This window comes from Pipra filicauda, unplaced genomic scaffold (genome assembly GCF_003945595.2).
Source record: "Pipra filicauda isolate LSUMZ 115617 unplaced genomic scaffold, ASM394559v2 scaffold147_size4022426_pilon, whole genome shotgun sequence".
NCBI classification, from domain to species: Eukaryota; Metazoa; Chordata; class Aves; order Passeriformes; family Pipridae; genus Pipra; species Pipra filicauda.
In genome coordinates this window covers 143,511-165,810 of record NW_024103962.1, presented here as the reverse complement: position 1 = coordinate 165,810, position 22,300 = coordinate 143,511, and the positions used below count along the sequence as shown (strand labels likewise).

General features: G+C 38.8%; 1 protein-coding gene across 1 annotated transcript in view; it reads right to left on the bottom strand.

The window, feature by feature from the left end:
• Positions 1-21,833, bottom strand: part of SUSD4 (sushi domain containing 4) — a 32,213-nt gene extending 10,380 nt beyond the window's left edge. Inside the window, exons 1-4 of the mRNA XM_027721285.2 lie at positions 21,761-21,833; positions 20,309-20,521; positions 12,842-13,021; positions 9,317-9,505 (exon numbers count right to left, since the gene is read on the bottom strand). Coding sequence (XP_027577086.1) covers positions 9,317-9,505; positions 12,842-13,021; positions 20,309-20,521; positions 21,761-21,833 — 655 coding nt within the window. The remainder of the gene's footprint in view (positions 1-9,316; positions 9,506-12,841; positions 13,022-20,308; positions 20,522-21,760) is intronic.
• Positions 21,834-22,300: the final 467 nt, after the last annotated feature.

Below are 22,300 nucleotides of genomic sequence, written 5' to 3'. Positions count from 1 at the left end.
CCACAGGTATTATCAGCACATGAATCATACCTGCACAGCACAGTACAGAGCCCCAGTTTCAAGCTCTTTGTCCTCTCACATACAGATAACAACACATTATAAGGCAGTCTGTAAGGAGGGGAATATAACACCTTTCTGTTATGTTCAGTTGGTGGAAGACAAGTGTCAGCCTCTTTCACAAAAGAAAATGTTTCTTATATGAGTTTGTAAAAAACAACAAACAAAAAAGGAATTATATCAGTGGTGTTCAAAAAAAGAGTAGCTGTTAGTTGCGGATTTTTAAACCCAAAGGCACTGCGCTGTTTAGAGAATTTACTGATTTATTAGGCAAAAAGATCTCAATACAAAAATTGGTAGAGAAAAATTAGTATTTTTAGAGCAATATCAAATAGGGAACTGCATGGGGGAATGGGGAGTGGATGGCCAAGAGGAAGAAGAGGAAGCAAAGAAAATTACTTCTGCACTTTGAATATTAAAAAAAAAAAAAAAAGATTTTTTCTATTCTATACTTAGACTTCAATTTATACAAATGTACAAAATGAAAAATATTTTAATTCTAAAATTGAAAAAAATTCCCATTAAATTGCCCAGTATTATAAGTAGGATGGAAGAAAAACTATTGGGCTCAACTGCTCATATCCAAGTGAAAGTTTGAAGAAGAAATTTAGAGTTTTGTAAAAGGAAGTAGCAAATCCAGCTGCTTTAAAATAAGCCCTGTCAAAACATCTCATTCTAGAACAGCTGCTAAATGAGACTTTATTTTTAATGGCACTCTTTGGGAAAGTAAGCAGAACAGGAAGCATTACTAGAGTAATCTTTTCATTTATCATGAACATCATCTTAACAATATCCTAACGATACATTCCTATAACAAATGCTGCCAGCACTGTGAAGGGAGACTTCATGCATCTTACAGCTGTACTGGAACAAAGTTGGAGGCCACTGAACTTGTGTTTTGAAAGTGGAGACATGCTTTGAGGAACTTTTCTGATTATTCATTCCCATAGCAAAACAACAGCACCAAGAGTAATGACAGAACAGAAAGTTTAGTGGAAACAACTAAGTGAGCACTCATATATAAAGTAACTCCTACTAAGCCTGGCAGTAGTCATGACTTAAAGCAATGAAGATAGAAGATGCTTACTTTGAACTCCGAAGTTGTCAGCAAAATTATTTCTTGAAAGCCTACAGCAAAAATTATTAAGAATATTTTATTCTTAGCCAATATTATCCAAATTCATTTCAATCTCAATCTTTCTCAATTACTTAACCTTCACAATGCCACTTACACATTTTCTTCTGAAAAGACACCTGACACGTAAGCAATTTCTTCTTGACCATTCAGCAAGTCGATGTTCCGGCAGCCAGGAACATACCCCAGGTTTCCAGGCTGCTTGATGTTCCCCTCGACAGTCATTCCTGGGTAATTCTGTACCACCTACAGTAGTGAGGTCGGCCTTTCAATGTGCACACAGTGAGAACTTCTCACCTTCTACAAAGTATGAAATGAATTGAATAATTAAGTTTTTAATGAAAAACTGCTTCTCTGGTCTAGCTTTGACAAACACCATCTTGCTGAGAATTGCTATCATTGAAACCAGCTGTATGAGCCTAAATGAAACAGTATAAAAGTAGTTTCAAACGTATTTTAATAATAATTTAACATTAGCTGATTCCTAAATGGAAACAGAAGGTGATTTGCAATCACTTATTGTACACAGAACTTCCTTGTTACTGGAGTTGCAAATTACAGAGCACATTTTGCCGTTCCAGTCAGCTGAGCTCCTACTGGAGCATCACGCCAAATTCACACTCATCCTCAATAAATCTGCCATTCCCAGCACTGTAACCTGTGAAACATTGATATCAATGGGAAAGTATTTAGTTTCAAATGGATTTCACAAGAGATATGGGATGAAACACACCCCAAGTGATCTTTTTCTTATAAATTAGAAGTTAACAGTGCCAGTTTCATTTAAACTACAAAAAATTGATGACAAGTTTGCAGTTAGAGAGCTAGGACTTCTTTTAGCAATAGGCCCATAATTTTAATTCCAGAAATATTTATACTCATCATTAACCTATGAGTGCTTGGAGCACTGTGGTCTCATTTATAGCAGATTGTTTTAGCTTTCTTCATCACTTGCTTCTAGTTTTGTTTCTTTGTTTTCTCATGAGTGGTTGACTTAATGATCAGTAATGGTCTTTTAAGGATTTTGAGAAGCAGATGCTGGGGACAACACAGACATTTTGCAGGAAGAAATTAGAGAACTTCAAAATAAGTCAAGGCTTGAGTGTTTGACAGACACCACAGGATAACCTCAGGTCTGGAAAAGGTCAAAGTGCTTAGAAGTAGAATGGAGATGGAGGAGAGCGAGCGAGCAAGCTGTCAGGAAGCTGGCTAAGAAAACCAGAAAGATAAAGTCATCTGTCAGGGATATCCAAAGAAGCAAGTGCTCACTGTGAGCTGGACATATCAGTGCTTTTATGTTACTATAATCCCTCTTCTTTGAATAGCTTTTTTTTCTTTGTTTATAAAGCAAGAATCCCTCAAGCTTGATGGAGAGAAGGAATGCTGCAATTGGCAAGCTTGTATTCCAGGGCTTAGCTGAAAGCTGATGAAATCAAGCTGTACCACCTGGAAAAAGGAAAACCACAAGGTCCCATTCCCAGCAGTGGTTTTAGCACTGTAAGTTCATAAACCAGCTTACAAGATTAGGAAGACACGGAAAAGTATCAGTTTCTTTGATTTATGTTTAGTTCTCAAGTGCTTGCCTACACTGATTGGTGAAACTGCCACACTTTAAATATTGGGTTTTATCTCTGGAAAGAACAAACCTACACAGCGAGCAGACTTTCTAATGCACAGAGTCCACAGCTACAGTTCCCTCCATTTGTGGAAGATGTTCCGTGATTGCCAAATTTAATGACCGTGTCCATAAAGCACAGATATGCCTGATTTCAAGGTAGACAATGTAGTGTTCTTTTCCTTTCCAAGGAGTCTTACCAGGTACAGTTAAAGATCAATATTATAAAACAGCCCTCGGGGAGAAATTTTGTATGCTTTCCCCCACATAATCTGCCGCATATTTAAAGCACCATGGAGAAAACACTACACACATCTGGCAGCTAATGTGGAACTTCAGGGCAGAAATTATGGTTCCATAAAGAAGTTGGGATGTCTGGCTGATTCTGGAAATGCTAAGGAGTTTCTGAAAGGTAAGAGGTGATAGAGCAGGTGTAAAACAATGATTTACTATGACAGTCCTGGGCATCAAGCACAAACAGAAGACATAAAAGAAATAGATTACAAGATGTTGTTCTGTTGCTTTCTTGAAAAACTATGAACAGTGAAGAAGGCATCTATTTCAATCCCTGCCAAGATCAAAGAAGATTTCTGCAATGCAAAAAAGGAGCAGTCACTTAGAAATATAATGCTATTTATCTTCAAACAATGTCTTCAGCTTGGAGACTGTTCTCTAAACCCCCTATCCCTCATTACAAGAGCTGCAAAAAGCCCACTTTGTTGTGTATCCATTCTGTCTCAAATTGTGGTCTGGTTTTCTTTGTGTTTCACTTTGCAATACACCTGCTGGAGTTAAGAGATTGGATATTTACTAAGCAGTAAGTCCACAGAAGAACATGATTTCTCTGTCTATTATTTCTTGTCTCTATGTTCCTTCTGAATTCAATTCTTTTCCACACCTCTTTAACTGTGAGTAAAAGTGTACAGATGAAGTGCAGCCTTTTCCAACAGCACAAAAATCCAGATATTCCAAGTTAAAGTGTTCAACTTCCATACTCATACAGGGGTGGTTGGATACATAGAATGTCTGCACTCCTGGGTGACAAATGAATTAACTGTCTACAGTGCAGAAACATGAAGAATTACTGAATGACTTTTTTCTAAAAAAAACTATCTTCTTAAACTTTATCACACTTGCTTTCTATAACTTAAGCACCCCCAGGGTGCAACACTATCAGTCTGTTTTATCCTTTGGGCATCAGGCTAAAGGTGTCACTGACATAAATGTGCTGCCCTGGTAAAGGTGCTTAGAAATATTGTTGTCTGCTGCTGTTTGAGCATTTACTGCTGGTTGTAGTTCCTGAGCTGCAACAAGTATTGCTGTAGGCAGTGAATACATTCTGAAACACCACTGTAGTCAGAGCTATTAAAAACAAGGCTATCAATACGTCCCATGTTAACATTAACTCAGTTAACATGGATGACCTCTTTGGCATTGAGCAATATTTAACTTATTCTTCCTCCTGCCTTTCAAGCTAAGTAGGTGTAAACATAAAACAGAATCCTGGTATCTACCTCACTTAATTTCTTAATACCATAGTGTTTCATAACTTACTTGTATTGCTGCCCTCTGCTCCCTTTACAGGACTTTTATCTGCTGGAGATCTGCTGCATCAACATTATCAGGATACACATCAGTCTGTCATGTCAGACTTTATCTAAAGCCTTCTCAATGTCAACAAAGAAACACAGAGAGAAATTCATTTGTACCAATGTACAATATCACAAGCTTAGGACTGCTTACTTTATTCTGTCTCCTGAACATAACTGATTACAGGATGACTTCTATCTTTTTCCCTCAGTGTGTAGCTTTATGTTCCATCAAGAATTTAAAAGAATTTAGGGGTCTAGTTTATCAAACATACAGCTCAGTGTCGATCACTCTTTATGGCATTAACACTGTTAGAATGAAGATTTTTGAAGCTTTCCTTCAAACTGTCCTGTGTATAATTGGTTACAAAGTTTCAGCTACTTTGTTTTGAACAATTAAGGGGCTACAGCATTTCATTGGCAATATCACCCTCTTCTTTCATGCTCTTTACTTTCTAGGTTCTAAGTCAGAATTATCAGCCCCTCTCTATGAATGTCTGTCCACAAGTTTATGAGAAGTAAAATTTTTAATTGTTCTGTATTCTTACCTGTTTTTCCAGAACATTTATTTTATTTGTAGCATACTTTGTTTTTTTTTCATTTTCACATGACTAACCCCCTTTTATTCTCCAGAAATTTCCTGGTGCTCCAGGTAGAGGGGTTTTGGATTCCCTTGACCTTTTTCTGGCTTTGTTGTGAAATCTTCTAAATACCTTCCTTCTCCTATCTTTCTTCCATAGTTTCTATAATTTTCAGAATCCTTTCTGTAATTTGTGGTTGCTTAGCATTGTATCTTTTCATCTCCCCTCACAATGAGGGCATTTTATTTTCCAGAAATTTTATATTCTAGACTTCTGCAATGCCTTCAGTTTTCTTCTCTATTTTTCCTCTCTTCTATTCATTGTTTCTCCCCTTTGATGTCTATTACTCAGGTTTGTTTCATTTTAATTTTGAATCTACCTACAAAAATTTGAAATATTTTCTATTTTACATTCTTTCAAGTTTAACCTCAGCTAGAGAATCTGTTGGTCCCAGCACGTAGAAAGAAGTTTTGATATTGCAATATATTTGATTTCCTGCAGGACTGGCTTATCTGCTCAGCTGGGATGATGCTGAAACAAGACATTCCACATAACAGGATCATGTCCATTGTTTGCAAATTGAATCAACCTGTTTTCCCTTTTACTCTTAAATACAAAGCAAGGAATTCCCAATGACACTATCCATACAACTTCTTTATTTTCTAGCATTATAATAAAATTCTTCCAACCTTTCTTCTCTTTGCCTGTTTCCCACCCAGTTTTTTATAAGAAATATTCTTTACATCTTCTTGGAAGTCTTCCAAAGGGCATGAAAAATTAAAATACAGAGTCCAGATGGCAAAGTGTGTAATCATATGCAGATCATGTTCCCAAAGTACTCACGGCCAAGGGTTGTTTGTGTTTTTTTGGTTTGTGGTTTTTTTTTGTTTGTTTGTTTTGGGTTTTTTTTGTTGTTGTTGGTTTTTTAATTTCTCCAAATCCCAAGTAATATCTTTATGCACTTTAAAGTATCATATTAAAAACACTTCCTTTTTTCATTTGACCAAGTTCCATGCAAGTATGTTTTCAAGTGTTTGCTCTCCTCCAATGTTTTTGTAAGCCATTTGATTTATTTTACAATTCATGTTTATACCCCATGTGGTATTCTTCAATTCCATTAATTTTGCACCCATGTTTTGCATATCAGATTTTACAGAAGGCAATAATTAACTTACATCAATTTCTCCAGATGGATGATTAGCCCCAAATTGGTAATTTAAAAATCATATAAATAAAGAAAAACCCAAAACTATTTTCCTTTGATTTTTATAATTCTTGGAAGCATCTACTGAGTTTCAGTACAAAAGAAAGTTTAAAAAGTTTATGCATAATTATGGAATTCCACTAGAAAGAGAGGAAATTAAGGAGGTTAAAGAAGAAGAAAATTCAGTGTTAAGATGCTTCATCTTGTTCTCTAAATGACTGCAAAATTTTCTTGCTCTGGTAAAACAGCACCGTTTCCTTTACCATCATTCTCTGCTACAGCTGAACCGTTTCAACTGAAGTCTCCCAAACGACTCTGCTTGAGGCAGACACTCGAAAACCAATCCAAATGTTTTAAATTTGGCAAAGGTACAAGCATTTAAAGGTACCAGCAAATACTTGGCAATGTGAGCCAAAGGCATCCTTATTTGCCTGAGCCATAACCACCGCCCTGGTTGGATGCAAACAGCTGTTTCTGAGCAGCCAGTGCACAGCTCTGCACTGTTGGCTGCACTTCAGTACCGGGTGACACAGTGTCTGTGCACTGCTGTGACTGAAGCAACACTGATTTTATTGATCGGAAAAAAAATCTTCTTCCCTTCTTCTCTCACCACGGAGCTGGTGAAAGATCCGTGCTTGGCAATATCGAGGATAAGACTGGAAAGCATTAGAGAGCCTGCTGTATGATAGGAGCTGGGTGGTCCCTGGTTCATTCAAATGGAGCTACAAACCCTTCATTCAGAATTTATGTGGGCTAACAAAGAGGGAAAAATTCACAAGATTGACATATAGTATTTTTTGTTACTACACACAAATTTAAGAAATCCCTTCTGTAGACACTTCAAGAACATATGTCTGAATGAGAAAGCTGTAAGCAGCATTGCTTATAGGAGAATAAAAGTTCTAAAATGGTTAGCAATAGCTTCCTAACAGTCATTTGCTTTTAATCATTACCATATTAAAATACTGAGCAGGAAATGTCATTACAATACATTTTTAATTGAACATGGAAAGAAATAAATGGAATTAATTTGTTATTTGCAGATTTCCTCTGTGAAAAATACTGCTTGGCGAGATTACACTGCACACATAAAAGGAATGCTGAAAAATGAGCTTGATATCGGAATGCAAGGTGCAGAATAAAAAATATGCAGGGAAGGAGTCTGGTCCACTAATTAAGAGTAGTGGACTGTAACAAGATTCCTGGAGACTAGCACTCCTTTCATAAATCCCTTGAAAAAACATCTCAAGTTGATTTACCCTATCTGGATTTAATTTTGAAATTCGCTACATACCTTCTGAAGCAGCCCTACAGAAGAGTTCACAAAGGGAGTTGTCAGGGGTGACCTTTCAGTGATGCTGCTTTCTATTCTGCACCAAAGCTGAGCAGAACCAGCTCTTGCAAGTATTATGCTCTAGACTTTGGTCTCCTGTGGTTCACTCAACACACGCACTGATGGGATGCCAACAAGGAATCACCGTGGAAAGTTTTGACATTTAAAGACAGCCATAAGAAAGTGATTAAAAGGGAGGCTGAACCAAAAGCAAAACTCAGGAGGCATCCTAGATGGCCTTGGCCCAGTGTCTGGCACACACCGATCCCTCAATCACAGATCATCACAGTTGAGTGGGGATGATGACTTTTGACATGTTATTTAAAATGTAAACTTGTTAGGGCAGCAGTTCTTGTCTCATGTTTTTAATTATCAAGAAAAAGATTCTCTCATGACTTCATAATACAAGCAATAAACAGTGAGGACATGAGTTTTCTTTGGTATTTTGGTAGGAGGTGGAATGCTTACCTGTATTAAGTGAGGGTAAGACAGAACTTTTTCTGCTTCATAACACTTGAGTTTCTGTATTTTAATACTCTTACCTTCCTAACTGAAGAACTGAAATTTTTATCAAATCAGTTTTATTGTTTGGATTAAGCCTAACAGGGCCCTTCTGATTTTTTAATGTATTTTCCACGCTATACACAACAGCAGACAAGCCTTCCAAAAAAAATCTTACATAGAGCTGATTGCGGATTAATCTTTTATGGTGTGTTAAATAAATAGAAAAACCCATCTTGTTTTGTCATTCCAAAATTGCAAAGGCATTTTTGTATTTTGGAACTTGAATTGTAAGTTAAAAATAAGGATCATTTAATTATTTTTGTGCAGTGTATCACTTTGTTGAAGCTTTTGGCAAATTTTTGCACTTCCAGAATGCTTAGCATTTAGTTCAGTGACATAAGCATCACATATGAAATCCTATAATTGCTTTTAGCTAAATTCTACATATAGATAGCCTCCTACAGGCTTGAAATAGAACAAAAACGTAGTTCTTTAACAGGAATGAAATGCAAAGGATGTATTTGGATTCTGATGACTCCCTAGGATGTTTCATTCAAGACGTGGTATGAAGATGGAGGAGGGTAGTTCACGCAGTTTTGACAATGTATAGAGCAATCGATTCGGTATCTCTGTTCTAAATGTATGGGATGCAAATATAAATGCACTACAATATCCTCCATTCCAGCAGTGCAGGTTTAGTCACAGATTATTCCATTTGGCTTGGTACAATTTACCTCTGTTTCACACTGAATGGTTTTTATGTTCCTAATCAATAAATTAGCTCAGTCATTTTAGTTGCCAATCCTTCTTTAAGGTTAACTACTATGAGAGACAACAAATGTTGAAGTGTGCAGCATCGTGTAGCACTGAATAATGTTTGCAGTTGGCACAGCCCAAACTAAGAGTATCTATGGAGTATTTTTCAGTTTATCATGGAAATATATCCATATGTACAGGAACTCTGACCATCTGCACAGGAATGTGAATTCCCTAACTTCTTCAGTACTTTGATTAGAAAGGCAGCAAAGAATTTACATTTTAAGGGCAAAGCAATCATCATGAGGAGCTTTCCCTCTTGCACTTCGGACTCTGAGAGAACAAGCATTTCTTAGGGAACACCGAGAGCTGATGGTGCCGTGAACCACAGGGAGGCTGCGCGCAACGAAAACCAGATAGGCTCTGCACAGCCAGTGGGAACATCACATATCGTGGAACTGTGGTTAGAGCCCTGAGTTAAAATCATATAGAGCATGCAGGTTTTGCAAAATTGAAACATAAACAAACAAGAAGACATTTACCTTCCACATCAAGGCACCTAGGTGGGCTATCTGACCAGATAAGGTTATACATGCACTCAAGGATCTCTGTCCCTTCTAGTTTATATCCAGGAAAGCACTGGTAATACACCACTGTTCCTACAGGGAAGGAGGCCTCGAACTCAGATATGTTAATGTAACTATGAGGAAGAACCAATGGCCTCAGGCAACCTGCAAATTAAGAAGAGGGAGGTTTCTTTTATTATGAAGTGCTTATCTCAGTCATCTTCACACATCTCAGTTACAATTTCTAAATCAAGGAGTGTGATATTTTTCATCTTCTCCACTCTGAATGGCATGTCTGCATGATCTCCCTCAGATACATATGCCTCATTATCCTGTTTCAAACCCTTTTATTGTTTAGCCCACACACTCTGCCAGCGTGGGATTCACTTCCAGGGAAATCCAGGAAAGGTTTACCAAAACTGACAGTATTTTGTTTAACAAACATTCACCAGTTTTGCAGATGACAATTTCTTTCTGAGGTAGGATCTTTAATAAATAAAGATTGTCATTTATATAAACCATGGGTTTTATTCCTCCTCTTAAGAGTGACAGACATGTAAACCGTCTTAAATATTAAAACTGCTCCTGTGACAAAGTGCACATGACTGTAAAAGATCTGCAAGCAGAATTAATGATTTTGAAATTCCAGTTTGAGAAAGTCTAAAGGAATATGACTTCCTAGGAGCAGTCCCATGATAAACACTGAACAAGGTCTCAGATAAGGTTATCAAAAAATTAAGGTACCTGTTATCACCAGAAATGGTAAATGTAGTCAGAATCGGAGACTACATTCCAGTTCTACTTCTGGAATTACTTCTGAGGGATTTGTATCATGGATGGTACTGAGCAGTGATGGTTAAATGATCACCAGCCATATTTGGGGCAAGAGAGAGCAGTGAATTTAATAGATGGCACGTCTTTCTAGTGGCCTTAGAAATGACCCTCTGAGTAATACTTAATACTGTTGATTTTTTAATTTGCAATAATGTGGAGAAAAGATGACTAGTAATCTGGGAATGAAAAATAGTATTTTAAAGTTATGTGACTAATGGAAGCTGCATTACGGCAATCCATAAATAGGTCTCTTGCCACTACTAGGAATTTGTGAAGGATGTTCATAGGACACCCTTAATTTTAAGCCTGAGGGGGGAAATAAAATCAGTCTGAGAACTGAGAAAGTCTTAACAGCATTTCAAGCAGTCATTTCCTTTCAGTGGTCTTTTGAGGGAGAGAGAAGAAACCAAAAGAAAACAATGCAAAAAGCTTGAAAGCTTTTTGCAGCATGCTGTACTACCAGAGCAAAGGTTTTGATTGCTTTTTTACTGGCTGGTTATGTCACTACTCAAATAAAGCTTCAAGTGTCCTATCTATGGGCTGCTGCTTATCCCCTGATCAGGTATGCCCCACACATAACACACTAATTCCTGCAATCTGAGCAGTCCACTGAGCAGGATGACATAAGGAGCCTCCACTGGGACAGAAAGAGCACAGACTGCCTGAGCAAGACCAAGCTTACTCTCCTCTGAACTGTATCAGGGAAAATTTTGTCCTGCTGGCTCAGAATTTTAATGCTCATTATGTTCCTTGTAATGCAGGGCAGAGATTTACTTGAATTTGTATGACAGCCAAGCATTTGTGAAAATTCCTAGGTCTCCAAACAACTCAAGTTGCTTGAAAACTTGATTTTGGCTTCTTTTTTGCCAAGTAATTCACATCATTCCAGGTCAGTAATTAATTTTATTATCTCATTGCAAAAATAGAGGTTGGATTCTTATACGGTCTATAATCCTTTATCACTGCTCAGGCAGAAAAAAAAAGGCATCTTAGTGTCATAAGACTCCCCTGCCTGTTGTAATCAAAGGGCCATAGAAATGTAATTGACAGGCAACCTAGTGCAAGTAGACAAGTGGTTTTGATCTTATTAGTGTTTGACGTAGCAAAAAAAAAATTCTGGGGACAATTTTGCAGCAAGAATTTGGCAAAATATTTCAGATACTTGAACTGCCTATTCTCTGCCTGTCTGGTAATCACAGCACTTGGGTCTTGTGCAATTGATTTCTCAACTTTTATTAGCACTGCTTTTATTCTGAAAAGCAGTTAATATCACATATTGAGTAGGAGCAGTTGATCGGGTTTCACAGTATAAATACAAGAAGAAAGTAACAAGCCAAGGGGTACTTGGGGATCTTCTGCTTACGTAATTAATACTGTCTGTCCCAGAGTTTCCACATGGACCTTTGGCAAATACAGTACCTGCAAATTAATCTTTTGAGTATTCATCTCATCTAACCCTAAGAGTCTTAATCTACTTTAATTAGATGCGAGGTGCACCCACTCTCAAACATGGGCTGTACACTTCATACTGCCACACATGATTCCACTGCTGACAAGATACCCCAAAACCAGTGTCCACTTTTCTACAGTTTCATGAAAATTCTCCTTTGATGTTAGCACTATTCAATGTGTGCATCTGAAACACTGAGCTATTCTGGTAATATGCCTAAATTTCTGCCATAGTCTAAGACAGGACCTTGGGGGACAGTCTGATGTGCTGTCACTCCTGAGAAGTGTCCCAGTTCCCCTGACTGCCTGCTCTCACTCTGCAAATTGATGGGACAGTGTAATTAAGTGCCTACAGAGGACTGTTAGCTTTAGGAGCTGACATATGGGTTTGAGGAGAGTTAGGATTAACCCACTTTTCTGCTCAGCAGAGACAGTTAAAATCTCTCGATGCTGTTCAGTGGGCCAAGTTTGTTATCAAGATGTGAACTGGTTAAAACCAAGTCAGTGGTGCTAAAACGTGTGTATTAGAAATGCGAAGGTAAAAGGAGTCTAAGGTTATTGAATTTCCATTCACTAAAGCTGGCTTACCCCCAGTCATTTCTCACAGTCTAAGCTGGGCTGGGATCCCATGCTGCTGATACTACTAGTCCTATAGCTAATGGCTTTTCTGGCCAAAATCATTCCTGTGCATACCCTGAATTTTCAGTCAATACCTACAGGTTTAATGGACTGTGAACCTAATCAACAACTCTGCTGAAAACTCTGACAGAAGAACAGGTTCCAGCCTCTCTTCTCCACCCCTGCCCTCTGCACAAGGCAAAGAAAGATAAATTGCAGTTAGAAGCTTAAATCTTTTCACAAATTAATTAGTGAAAAAATGTCAGTTGCCCATCAGATCTTTTGCTGAACTTCTGACTGATTACCCTAGATTTTTTTCTTTTTAATGCAATATATCTGTGTCAGATTTTAGACCCACAAACAAAAAGCAATATTTAAAGTAGTATTTTAAGTATGGGTATGTTCAGAAAGCGGCATCTTCTTTCCTGCAGTGAGCAACAGGGAAGAGAAATCAAAAAAAATCTTAGCAGCAGCATTATTCAAATACTGCACCTTGGAGCTTATCAGATCACTGACATTCTTACAACCGTAGGAAAAAAATATTGGCAAACTATCACAAGATGCATGAGCTATAAAACAGGACGTGCTGGAGTACTAAACCTTGACATAAAGGTAGGTTATCCCATGTTCCATCGTCTTGACATATGGAAACCATGTTGTCTAAGTCAGGGTAACGGATCTGGAATCCTTCATGACAGCTGATTATTAACTTATCGCCAGTCCTGTATGTCTTGTTATGAATCTCTGCATCTTCAACATGAGGAACAAGGCAATCTGTGACTTCATGAAAAAAAGAAATAGTAACTTAATTAAAAAAACATGGCTAACTATTCAGTAATCAAGCTCTTAAACAAAAATTAGCATTTAATTTAATTGCTCTGCTTAAACTGTTTCGAAAACACATGCATTTCAGTAAAAATGCCCTTTCCCTAGTCAACCACAATTTACAAAGTCTACAGCACTGCAGTAGAAGCCGAGGTGCTATAATAATGGATCATTTCCCCAGCCTTTTTTAAACAAACAAAATTAGGTGCTTTTAGGAAGACTGTTGTTAGTTTTGGCCCTCCATTCATCATGAGTGCAAATTACAACACAGTGTCTGACTATCCCAAGGTCCCATGTGAAGGCAGACTCTTTGACAGCACTGAGGACAGGATGAAAGAAAATATAAAATACAGATATGGCACAAGGAACACAGAAAGACTGCTGTTTTAGCAGAGACACAGATGAAAATCAGGTACATTTACAAGGGTTTATCCAGCTCCATTCCACAGAGTTCGTTAGGAGAATGTCCTCACATTAATCTCATGGATTATGTTTTAAATCAGATAGGTTTATGTGCTTGCATTCATATGCCTTCAGAGGACACAATTTTTTGAGCAGGATCTCAAGTGCTTGTAGAAGACTCTCAACAAGGGACTACAAACCTGTAGTGATATACAGGCACAGGCTCTATTTCCTGTCTGTGATACATGTATCAGACAGTCATATACCTCTCTGTATATACCAGTGCTAAAGACACCAAATACAGAATAAAACCCAGAACACTGAAAGATTTGGAAAGTGGAAGGGTGAGGCAGGGGAGAAATCCCTCTGCTAATACTGAATAATTAAGAAACAAGCCAAGAGGGTATGAGGGGATAGACCAGGTGACTCAAAGTTCATCCTCATTAAAAATGCAAAGTGAGATTAAACAGAAGAGACGAAAAGACTAAATATTGTGAGAGAATTTCTGTTTGTCTGCCATCAGTCAATCCATGACAGAGATAGTGATAAAAGTTTCCAGGCATCAAAACTCGAGAAGTATTTAAAATAAAAGGAAGACAGTAAATATATTGTAAGCCTGTGTTAAGCTGTTTTCCCCCAATGCTTCTACCATGAGAGACAATTATCTTAATTTAGGAATGCAATATTTATTAGGGGAAAAAAGAGTTTCAGAAGTCCCTTGAGATTTGCATAAAAGAGAAACTTTCTGCCACTTTCATGGGTAATTCATGCTAAAGAGGAATAGGCAAATCTAAATTTTTATTTAGCAATTAATTGTGAGTATGCACAAAGTAAAGCTATAGTGACAGCTTGTTTGTTTCTGTAGAAGCACAAGTAGAAACAAGATAAACTGTTATTTAGCATAGCACACACAAACTACGAAGAGCAAATGTATTTCATAATGTATATATTTAGTTAGGCAAACTAAGGTGATCTATTACTCGGAGACTTCATCACTAAATTTTACTAACATGAAGTGGGAGAGTATTGCTTTCCCAGTTAAAACATACTTTCCTTTGTGCCTTCCCATCACAGGGATGTTTTCTAAAACACATTGTACTTAGTTAACTTTCGGTATTGGGCCCGGACATATTATTAGTTAAAAATTCTTCCATTTCTCTTTTTACTTTCAGCTTCTTGGCAGCTGCTGCAGGTGCCTCCTGCTGCTGGTAATGGGAAGGGCTGGCAGCCTGCCAGGCAAGCTGAGAAACTGCAGCAAGAAGTTTTCCTAGAATTTATTCATTTATAAAGGCCCAAGTCTGGGAGGATGTGTACCCTAACAGGAGGCTATAAAATACACTGACAAGGGTGCAGACATCACTTTCAAAGGCCAAACACTTTTCTCTCACTCTCTCTAGCAAGTTAATCAGCAGATGAGACAGCAGAGGATGCCCCATAAGAAATGCCTTACACTAAGCCTTAAATACTGCCATGAAGAGGCTGTCCTGGGCACCCTGAGGATGAGATGAGATAGATGGAGAACCTGCTTGGCAGCCATACAGGAGGAGGTCGGAGATAGATGCCAGAAGATAACATCAATGAACAGCTCACTCTCTTGACATAACAGCTTTCTGTTGCTATACAAATGAAGGCGGTATGTATACACATGGTGCAGTAAAATACAAGATTTCACTTTCAAAGTGGGGGAAACTGATTCCATAACTATGATCTATTGTAGTGACTTCATCCCCATTATTCCAAGTAACAGGTACAGATCGAATCGTTTCAATCGTCTAGATGTTGGCAAAGAACAGCGATAAGTTGCTCACTGCACTGTCCTTTGCCTGCAAAATCCTGTCTGACTTTGATAACAGGCTTATTACAAGCCCCAGCTAAATGCCAGACCATTGGACCACAGTATTACAGCTCTTATTCCTGATGCCTTGCAAGCAAATCTTTTCCCACTGGCTGAATTCATATTGTTTAGCACTTAGTCAGGCATAAATTGCAGTAGCTACCTCTCCACAAACAACTGGATTAGCTGGCACCAATTCTGCTTGGAAAAGCTGAAAGTAAGCGACTGAATTTTAAAATGTCCTGTCCTAGAAAATAAACTACTTTATTCTAAGTACTTTTCAGCAAATCCATGGAAGCTGCTAAACCATTTAAGGAAATACATGGTCTTTAGCCAGCATTGAACAGCAAAGGCTATGACTTACACTCTTTTCTGGCAGTTTTACATGATCTGCTTATATCTACCATGTGCGTACTAAAATGGGTCAGCCAAAAGAACACATTTCTTATCTTGCAGGGGCAGAAAGAGCTGGGGTACAGCCAGCAGGCTCAACACCCTGCCAGGTGCAAGGGCTCATCTTGACCTAACTTTCAGGAAGATGCAGCTTTTGTACGATAGGAGCTCTAACCTGTAGCAAACTAAGTGTGTCCCCCATCACAGGAATATTGGTCTGAAGAGTAAAATTTGTTAATCACTATAGTTATAGTGTGTTCGTTCATGTGCAAACCATGCATCATCTCTCAGAACTGCCCATGGGGATGGAGGACCACCCTACCGCCTCCCAGGAGCACTTGGGCCACAACAGCTACTCAGAAGGAAGGGATGACCTAGACACCATGGAGATAGCCACATCATCCACAGGTACCAGCTGGTTTGGGATGGCTTGTGTCTATTGCACATGAGCCCTTACCATCCAAAAATTGTCCCTGCTCCATACTAATCCAGAAGGTGCTTGAAGGATTTGCTTGGGGAGTACTACTGGAAGTTGGCCAAAACCACATCAGGGACTTTTCTAACACTGTAAGAGTGTGCACAATTGAAAAACAGTGTCCTGGTCCGTGCTCTGGCACTGTTTTGTTTACTAGTCTGTACATCAATTCAAACACAGAGGTCCACTGCTCCTATGTATCTCACTGTGGAGTGGTCTCTAAATCAGCCTTGACTGCATGTAGTGACATCACTGACAGGCTGGAACAGAGAGAAACAGGGAGGAGAGATAAAAAGCAACATCATGAAGAATGGGTTTAATGCACGGACAGCTCATCTGGACCCTTTGCTCTTAAAAGTAAACATTTAAGATCAATATTGTCTCTTGCTTTTTTACTAGTGTTAAATCCATAGTACTGTTTTATTAGGATAGTTCTGTGGATGGTAAACACAGTAGTTTAGTGCATATTAAATAACATTTTCCCTTTACTGTCTTTGCTTGTATTACAATAGTGCAGAGAGACTTTACCTAAGACCTCTGGCCATTGTTCTGCAGCCTGGTTACAAACATAGAGTGCTCATAACCAGGTTTAAGAACCAGCAAACAGCTGGCAAGACAGATACGAGATGGGGAAATAAAAATATTTCAGTCATCTCACAGATCCAGAGACAAAGGCAAAGAAAAATGAGGGATGAATGTCCTACAGGAAAGGTGTAGCCAAACTACGTACTAGTCCACTACTTTCACCGCAGGTTTATCTCCCCTGTCAGTGGGAGAAGGAGGCACTGAGGACATCTCAAAGGCATCTGCCTGAAGAAGCACAGGGAGAGAAGGGCACAGCTCTTTGCTTGGTTGTCATCTCCATGTAGACTATAAATTTAGATTCAATCTCATAGGAAAGAGCTAACATTTGTTCCAAGTAGGGCAACAGTCTCAGCAGCCACATTATCACAGTGGGAGAAGATGAGATTAAAGTGTGAACAACATGACATACTGCTCTTAAACAGTAAATACAAAATTCCCACCTTAGAGGTTTGGTATTTATGTGCATAACCATATTAGAATTGATGGAAGTTACAATCACAACATGCTGTAGATCAACAAGAGAACGTAACTCAAAGCACACAGATTTTTGACAGGGCATTTATTGGGCATCTATTCGTGCAACTTCATTCTCGTACTGACACTTAAAATCTGCTGCATCTTAACGAGAAATGACAGACCTATAAAATCAAATTGATTGGGTGAAGAGCTCCAGGCAAACGTATTAGTTCTAAAATCAATTACATTCTCAGGAACAGGTTGCTTTACTTCCTTTGGCAAATAGCATCCATTTGTGATTAGAGATTGTTCTGGTAAACACATAACGACAATTAAACATACGTAACACACAGACATAAAATCATCCTTAGTTGAATCTAAACTCCTGAGAATAAATGAACTCCAAAGTATTGAGTGTTTTTAGCGTGCAAGCTCAGCTGGCAATATCTGACACTTATATATCCCAGGACGAGAGGCATGTAGAGCACAGCACAGCACACAGAGCAGTCAGCCCCCGCTGTCAATGGGTAAACGCAGCATAAAGTTTATTTCGCCTTGTGATAGGTAATGATGAATGGTACAACATTAGCTTCTTCCTTCTCCAGGAGTTGCCAGAAATTTCAGATTTCTTTCCATATATCATTACAGAATTTCTGCAATGTAGACTTCTATGTATGTCATTAGACAGCTGAGAATTACAAACTCTGTTATTATTCTTTCTTAACTGTTCTCCAGATGTGCCATGTTCCTACACTGTCCACCTCTCTATCATGCCCCTCTCTTACGATTCTGCTCCCAGTATGCAAAAGGATCACTCTAAAGAAATGCTTGGGTCTCATGGACTGCCACTGAGCCTTTGTTAATATTTCTTCTGAATCAACGGTTCTACTGTGCATTGGATAGAAGAACTAATTCTGTAATCTAATTTCTTTTTTTCTACTGCCAAAGCCTAGGATTGTTTTAATAATACCTGAGTATTATTACAATGTTAATCAGGAAAGTACTTAAGCACTTGCTTCACTAAATCCTAAATCACGGTCCTACTCTTTGGTCCAAATAATAGAAAGCATTTTTGCGTAGGCCTAATTTTGAGCACAGAATTTTAACAAGACTAATCACATAATTACAGTTATGCTCAAGCTTAAGTGCTTTGCTTGATCAGAGCATTGGGTAGCAATTCTTTTTAAGTGTTCTGTGCTGGAAAGTAATTGTTGCCGCTTAAGCAACTGTTGTCACATCATCCATCACATTCTCATCTTCCAATTTCTTTCTTTTTTGAAAGCACCTGGCTCAAGTGTTGAACTCACTGACATTGGTGACAGTTTTGCTTTTGATGGCATTGTGATCAGAAACTTGCTCCACAGATTTCCACTGAATATTGAATATTTAATAAAACACATTAATTTTTATTTTAACAACTGCAGTGGATGATACAGGTAACATTTCAAAGATGCACATCAAAATTCCTAGAAGCTACCTGAAGTGGTTAAGAAAACAGATTTTCCAAGCATTAAAGCTTTTTCTGGTAGTTTGAATAGCCAGTTTAGACAGACGCTGCTGCCACTCTACATGTATTTTTTCTTAAATAACCATGAGATGAAAGACAAGGTCATTTATGAAAAATGTCTGTACACGAGAGGGTATGATTTTCATACATATGTTATTTTAAAGGCATCAGGCTGTTTCTTTGTAGCTGACCCATGAGGCCACATGATGAGGTGTTATTGGCCACCCTTTGCCTTTATGTTCCAGATATCAGCTGCCTTCTCAGTGCGAACCACGGCACAGCTCACAACTGTGCCCCTCACAGGCCTGTAGCCTGTGGCCTCACACATGACCATATTTTACCAAGACCTCTCCTGCCAACAGGCAGCTACCTGAAAGCCCATGGACTAGTTACTAGCTGCCTCTGGCTACTCTCTGCAATATCTCATGCACCACTTGCACACAGGCCATTGTTCTGGGTTGTTCCCTTCACGTGCACCTCTCCTCCCAGGCCTTGCTTGATCCTGCTGGGGCACATCCCTTTGCACACCCCTGTCCTGGTACAGGCTTCTCATACTCACTCACCCACTGCCATAAATAAGTACTTGCAGTTTTTATACACGCTGAGTGATGCATGATCCTATGCAGTAAGTGTGTTTATGAGCCACTTAAGTCTTTGAATACTTTTGAATGAAGTCCATAAATTTATCTGATTTTAAATGGTGAAATAGAATTTATCTTGCTCAACCTTGAAGACAATGAGGCAATGCTTAATGACTTTGGTGGAGAAGTCACAACACTAAAATGTACACACTTGATTTAACTAACACTTTTCGTGTCTGTCTATTTTAATAGCTCTGTTGACCAAAAATAAATCAACAACAAGGACAAACTATATCTTCAATATACTTGGTGAAATAAATAATTTGTGCTGCTTGCCTGTACCTTGGCCAAAATTTACACTTATGAAATTCAAATTAATCCTGCTTCTATCAAAGTCTTAGAAGAAGAAAGTAATTTAATGCCCTGATTATTTAAAACCAAATGCAATTTCAAATATAGAATACAATAAAAATCAATTGGTTTATGCCATAATTGTCTGAATTATCTCAGAGTAAACTTCTACCCTGACTTTAAACTTCTGCTGTCCATGCATATTTGATTTTTCTACTTGACTCATGCACACATTATAAAACACAATTGTTTAAAATTCCTGATTAGCAGGAGCAGTAGCATTGGAACCGGATTTTATTTTTCTAGTAAAACACTGCAGAAAGAAATGTTAAGTGGGCAGCTTTAATAAATAGTTATAAACAGTTTACTTACAGTGGAGGTTGTTTTTTTTCCTCTGCATTAATTTGTAAGTAGTTAAAAGGAGACCTGTATTATCTTTTTTTTTTTTCACATTTATATCCCTTTCAACACGTGTGCATGCACACACACAGTCTCTTGTCTTACAAATTTAACTAACAAATGAGGATTATGGATGGGAAACTAAAGTATGTATCCAACAAGACACAGTGAAATGGACTCCAGCCTTTTCTGTTTTGTCCCGAGATACAGAGACATGGTACATGGACATGTGAGATCTGCTTGAAGAAAACTGACTTACCTTCTTGTAGGCACACAGGTTTATCACTTGGTTTCCAGCTCAGGGAGCCATTAAAGTGTCTCACACAAAGTTTTTTGGAAGTACCGTTAAGCCTGTATCCTTCTTGGCAATGAAACCGGACCACCACACTTTCAAAGAAAACACCTGCACTGGGTGTCTTGTATCCATGTTCAGGAGCTCCAGGATCAGCACAAGCTTGTAGGTCATCAAACCCTATGTGAGATAAACACACAATCAAATTGTGTTCATTTACTCCTCGTGCAGCCATAGCTGCGCTTTTCCTAGTTTTATCCATCTGTCATGGGGACCTTGTATCTTCCATTACTGACCACTAGCAACCCTGCTTGGGTACCGGGTACTCCAGATCCAGGAGAGGACTGACCTCCAGCTACAGATGAAATGCTCAGGTGACAGAAATACTCCTGTCTTTTCATGCAGCTACTGAGGAAGCAAAGTCAACCACACGCCTCGGTAGCTGACCTGGATAAAAATAAAGCACTTGACCCAACCTCCCAGTGGGATTGCTCAGTAATGTATCTGTAATTACTTTTGGGGACTATGGGATTTTGGAGGTCTGGTACAGTCAGTGGAAAGAATAATAATGTGTCAGAAGCAGAGAGGAAGAGGAAATAAAGAAAGGGAAATGAAACCTAACTGCCATCCAAAGATACAGTAACTCAAATACGAAATGAACTGGTAAGTACAAGGAGATTTCAAGATTGAAGGGAGATCTACCACAGGGTTTATCTGGACCCCCATCACCTCAGCTTGGTGGCCCTACTACACTTTTAAAACACAGTTATGGAACTGCTGTATCACTGCATTGACACCAGAAGGGATTTTGTAAAGCCCTTTACTTTCCCAAAATTAACTGTAAAATAACGAACTAAACCCCAACAGTTGCAATCATTAAATGTGACTGTTTATCACTTTATCAAACTCATTTCAATGCCATTTGCATAAATGGAAGCTTTTTTTACTGCAAAGCAACAAAGGTTTAGTGCGGCACCGAACAAGCGCTGCATACTGAAAAAGCAAATAGCTTTGGAACAGGAACAGCAGGGGGGCAATTAATGCCAGTAGGAGGGATGCCTGGAAAATGTGAAAATCATTGCACTGTAGCTTTAATGTTTTGATTTTAAAAGAATAGTATCAGAGAGCCTCAGCTACTTCCTGCATGATAAGGATGAGTGCCTCCATGGTACAGTCAGAGAGAAGGAAGATATTACAGTAAAGGACTTTTCAAAATAAATCTCTGTTTCCCGAGGCTAAATCATTCCCTCCACCGAAGGGCTCCTTCTGACACTGTAGCAGCCAAATGGAGAGCACTGAAGGTGATAAAGGGCTCTTGCATTTGAACAGTGAATGTCTCCATTCAATGCCCTGGCTGACAGCTGCCAGTGGAGAATACAAGAGGTCCACACCAATCCACTGCGTTGTATGTCCAAGTACCTGCTCCTGGTCGCAGAGGCAGGGAACACTGTTGGGTTACCAGAGCAGATTGCATCTTTCTGACTCCATACATCGCTGATTTTATGTGTGCCCAGGTCCTATGCTGAACTCCCCAACCACACTACAATTTCCAGGAGGTGACCTGATGGTCAGGAATGCCTACGTGCCATGTATGCTGGAGAGAGCCATCACCTACAGCCAGTCTCTGCCCCTCTGCAGTGCTCCAGTGCCCATGGCTCTTCACTTAAACAGATTTTACTAGCATTCATTCTCGGCTGAAGCAGCACAAGAGCAGCAGAGCATCTGCTCTTATGCGGCTTTACTCCTCCATCCAGTAAAGTTTATCATGAGAACTGAAGGGTCAGTGCAGTAACCAAGTCAAACACAACTCTGAAATTCACAGCTCAAGTCCTCAAGTGCAAATTGCCTGAGACTATCTACCATTTGCTAACATGATGAGCAAGGAGAAGTACAGTCATTACATTCATGGGATTACACACTGCAGGAAATATTAACAGAGAAGGGCTGTCCATTTTTACT